This window comes from Propithecus coquereli, unplaced genomic scaffold (assembly GCF_000956105.1).
Source record: "Propithecus coquereli isolate 6110/MARCELLA unplaced genomic scaffold, Pcoq_1.0 Scaffold58, whole genome shotgun sequence".
Classification (NCBI taxonomy): Eukaryota; Metazoa; Chordata; class Mammalia; order Primates; family Indriidae; genus Propithecus; species Propithecus coquereli.
The window spans coordinates 3,048,303-3,052,744 of NW_012151729.1; the positions used below are offsets into that span (position 1 = coordinate 3,048,303).

A 4,442-nucleotide genomic window follows, 5' to 3' on the forward strand; every position below is an offset into this window, starting at 1 on the left:
GCTCTCATTAGAGTTCATTACAATAATGACACAATTGACAAGGAAATTTGATTATTTCTGTCACAGACAAAATTTTAAGATGATAACTAGAATTATGACTTATAGTGTCATACCAGGCCTGTTAGATTTCTATGAATTTCATATAATTTCTGAAACATATTAACAACACATCCAGGCCAGGTGCGGTGGCTCATGCCTATAATCCTAGCACCCTGGGAGGTCAAGGTGGGTGGATCGTTTGAGCGCAGGAGTTTGAGACCAGCTGTCTCTACTAAAAATAGAAAAAATTAGCTGGGCATGGTGGTACACACCTGTAGTCCCAGCTACTTGAGAGGCTGAGGCAGGAGGATTGCCTGAGCCCAGGAGTCTGAAATTGCAGTGAGCTACAATGACACCACTGCACTCCAGCTGGGACAACAGAGTAAGACTCTGTTTCAAAAGAACAAAAATAAACCCACATCCATATGATATAACTTAAAGAAGGTTTAGCCTTACTTATTATTTGACAATGTTTCCCATATAATTTAATATATCAAATAAACAATTTTATATCTCTCTTTTTACAAGGAGAGGTATCTTTTTGAGCTGTTCCAAGGGCCTATCTGAAAAATCCCAAAATTAATTTGAGGTTAAGAAAAAGACTTAATTTAGAATTTGGTTTTGGGAAGTTTGTCAAAAATAGCATAGGTGTAAAACACTTGATCAAAATAAGATCACAAGTCACTGTGAACAATAGTTATTCATTTAACCAATAAAACTGATAATTAAAAGACCTCAAAGGCAAATACAGGAAGTTACATAGTTGTAGAAACACCTTAGCTCTTTTAATAGAGAGGACTCAATTTTCTTAAGTGATCCAAAACTTAGCAAAGACAACATGAAGCACAAAATATTATTTTGGTAAAACACAGAATCTTTGTTTCCTAGGCCAATTGCCTAAAAAGTAAAGAAATACCTTTCACAATTTCCTATTAAAAGCAGCCCAATACTTCGAGAAAACCTTATTGTTTTAGCAGAGAGGACCAAATTCTAGTTTTGTGTCAGTGTACTTTTGATATGAATGCTCAATTTTTAGAAAAACTTACAAATAAATTTTTTTCTAATCCCAGCTAGTTTGGTCACACATAAAAATTCCTTTCACAAGATTCATCTTCCACAAGCCTTCTACAACTTTCTCATCCATTCAGTTTTTGTCCTATACTTTTTCTCTTCTCATTTTGGAGCAACCAGTCATTCTACCTTAGGACAAAAATTACTCTTTTCTCTTAGCAAAACAAAACGTCCTCATATTTTTTAGCTTTTCCTTAACCAAAATCACATCTTACCTTTCTTTTATACTTGCAGGTATAATTGTTTGCCTTGTTATTTTTACGAATTCTAGTTATGCATATTAATTAGAATTCTTAACCCTTAGTGACTTTAATTTCCAATAAACACTAGGAAGCAAGCAATTGTGAACTGTCACACCAGCAATCTATGGATCAATATGTCTGTGAATCATAATTTCTAGAAGCATGTGCTTTTTCATAGTACGATTTGTCAGTGTGGCAATGGAAGTCTTACATCCCAGAAAACCGCTCAGCCCTGGGCAAACCTCTGGTCAGCCTATAGAGCCAGGCATGGAACCAAGATCAGACCCGTACTTCCAAGCTCTGGGTCCTTCCCCTCAGAACTCCCCTTTCAGGCCTCCTTCCAGTCCCCACAAAAAAGGAGTGACTTGGACTGTGATTGCCCTTCTAGACGGGAAAACTGAAGCGATACTTCACGGACCTGGAGGCCTTGGCCATGGTCACTGCTGCCTTCTGCCATGACATTGACCACAGAGGCACCAACAACCTCTACCAGATGAAGTGAGTCACCCCCCTCCCTTTCCCCAACCCTCGGGATTCACTACTCAGCTCTGCGTGGCTCCCAGACAGACTCGCTGGCTGAGGGGGAGGTCTCGCTGCCCACAAATTCCCACTTGCTTCTGCCGTTGGGATCTGGGACCACTCCTGTGGTAGACAGAATAATGACTTCCCAAAGATAACCACATTCCATACCCCAGAGTCTGAGAATATGTTGCCTTACATTGAAAAAGGAGTTGGGGCTGACACAGTGGCTCATGCCAGTAACCTCAGCACTTTAGGAGGCTGAGGCAGGAGGATCATTTGAGGCCAGGTGTTTGAGACTAGCCTGGGCAACATAGTGAGACCCTGTCTATACAAAAAATTTAAAAAATAGCCAGACATGGTGGTATGTGCCTACAGTCCTAGCTACTCGGGAGGCTGAGGCAAGAGCATCACTTGAGCCCAGGAGTTTGAGGTTGCTGTGAGCTATGATGACGCAACAGAGCAAGACCCTGTCTCAAAACAAAAACAAAAACAAAACAAACAAACAAAAGGGACTTTGCAGACCTGAGAGACATGATTGTTAAGGATCTTGATACAGGGATTATCTGGATGGGCCCCATGTAGGAGGAATGGTCCTTATCAGAAGGAGGCAAGAGGTCAGTGGAGAGAAGACGCTGCCCTACTGGCTTTGAGGATGCAGGAAAGGGCTGCAAGCAAGGAACACAGGTGGCCTCCAGATGCTAGAAAAAGCAAGAAAACAGATTCTGCCCTAGAGCCTGCAGAAGGAAAGCAGCCCTGTGGACCCATTTTAGACCTCTGAACTCCAGAGCAATAAGAAAATAAGTTTTTATTGTTTAAAGCCATTAAATTTGTGGCAGTTTGTTACAGCAGCAACGGGAAACTAATGCATTAAACTCTTTCATCCTCCTCCTTCCCTGTCCTACCTGCTGAGCTAATTGGAGCCCAGATACAATCCTCATGACACCCTGTGGGCTGGGCAGAGCAGGGACTAGTGCCATCCCCATATAACAGATGAGGAAACAGACTGTGCCCAGAGCCGAGACATTAGAAAGCACTACAATTTGTGCTTCTCTGAGTCTTCTCAGAGAAGACTTTTCCATGTTGCTCTGAGGCTAGAGACTGTGTTTACATTTCATATTGTGGGAATCTAAGTCCTGGACATGGTGCTTGGCACATAATAAGTGCCCAACAAATATTTATTGAATAAAGAAATGAGTGAACACATTGCTTATGGGAATTCAATGACTTCCCCCAGGACTCAGGTATAGAGGATCAGGGGATCGATGGTCTCCAAAGTGCCAATGTCCCTAAAATTGCACGTGGCATTGTGTGTGTTTGTGCCTTTTTCTGGGGATAAGGGTCTACACTGTCCAGCAGATTCTCTAGGGAGTCTGAGACTCAAAAGTGGCTCAGAATTGCTTGTGCAGAAAGCTAAAGCCTGTGAGCCAGCAACCATGATGTTCAGTCCTAATTTTCTGTTACCCATTCCATACTGATTTGTTCTCTCCCTCACTCTCTCCCTCCCTCATTCAGATCTCAGAACCCGCTAGCCAAGCTCCATGGTTCCTCCATCTTGGAAAGACACCACTTGGAGTTCGGCAAAACGCTGCTCAGAGAAGAGGTAGGACAAGGGCCCTCTGCACTGGCGTTGGGGCCCAGACCGGAGACCCCATCTCACAGGTAGCCTGAGTGTGCCCAGGCAGCATTTGTTCCATTGGCCTGGCTGCCCCTACCACCATCTGGGTGGCCACTGGTCATTAAGTGACTACCGCCACCATCCCTTCTCCCATCTCTCTTCTGTTTTTTTCTTTAGAACCTGAATATCTTTCAAAACCTCAATCGCCGACAACATGAGCATGCCATCCACATGATGGACATCGCGATCATTGCCACCGACCTCGCCTTGTATTTCAAGTTGGTATTTCTTCATTTTAATCCTAATAATCATTTGACAATGATTATAATAATAACGAACAGCAGAGTTCCAATTGATTTCGTATTTACTATGTGCCAGGCACAACACTTGTGCCATGGACACACTGACTCCCTATAACCCTGTGAGTTAAATATTATTACCCCACTGTACAGATGGGAAAACTGATATTCAGGGGAAAAGATTTGCTAAGATCAGAAAACAAATCAGTGGCAGAGTCAGGGTTAGAATATAGGTCTTCACTGTCAGGCCTTGGTTTTTTTTAACTTTGTTTTGTGAATTACGTTGATTCAATAAGCCTCCATCTGAATCAGCCAGCGTTAGAAGCCCAGGGCTTGCCTCATTCTCAGACTTGCTCCCTTAGCTGGTCTGAGTGCAGTGGTGTTTAAAACTAATTCATCACAACCAGTCACAGATTTCCTTGTTCCTTCTTCACTCCTACTGCTTTACTTGACTAGCCTTAAAAAAAAGAATAAGCATTGCTCTCTGTAACGAACCGGTGTGTTTTGTAGGAAGAGGACAATGTTCCAAAAGATCGTGGATCAGTCTAAGACGTACGAGAGTGAACAGGAGTGGACGCAGTACATGATGCTGGAGCAGACACGGAAGGAAATCGTTATGTGAGTTGAGACAGGGATTAAACCCTGATCCACTTA

At 42.7% G+C, this 4,442-nt stretch overlaps 1 protein-coding gene across 2 annotated transcripts in view; it reads left to right on the plus strand.

Annotated features, from left to right (window-relative positions):
* Positions 1-4,442, plus strand: part of PDE6A (phosphodiesterase 6A, cGMP-specific, rod, alpha) — a 69,979-nt gene that overhangs the window by 48,333 nt on the left and 17,204 nt on the right. For both annotated transcript variants that reach the window (XM_012658263.1, XM_012658264.1), the window contains 4 exons: positions 1,741-1,850; positions 3,387-3,474; positions 3,667-3,767; positions 4,299-4,406. In XM_012658263.1, coding sequence (XP_012513717.1) covers positions 1,741-1,850; positions 3,387-3,474; positions 3,667-3,767; positions 4,299-4,406 — 407 coding nt within the window. The remainder of the gene's footprint in view (positions 1-1,740; positions 1,851-3,386; positions 3,475-3,666; positions 3,768-4,298; positions 4,407-4,442) is intronic.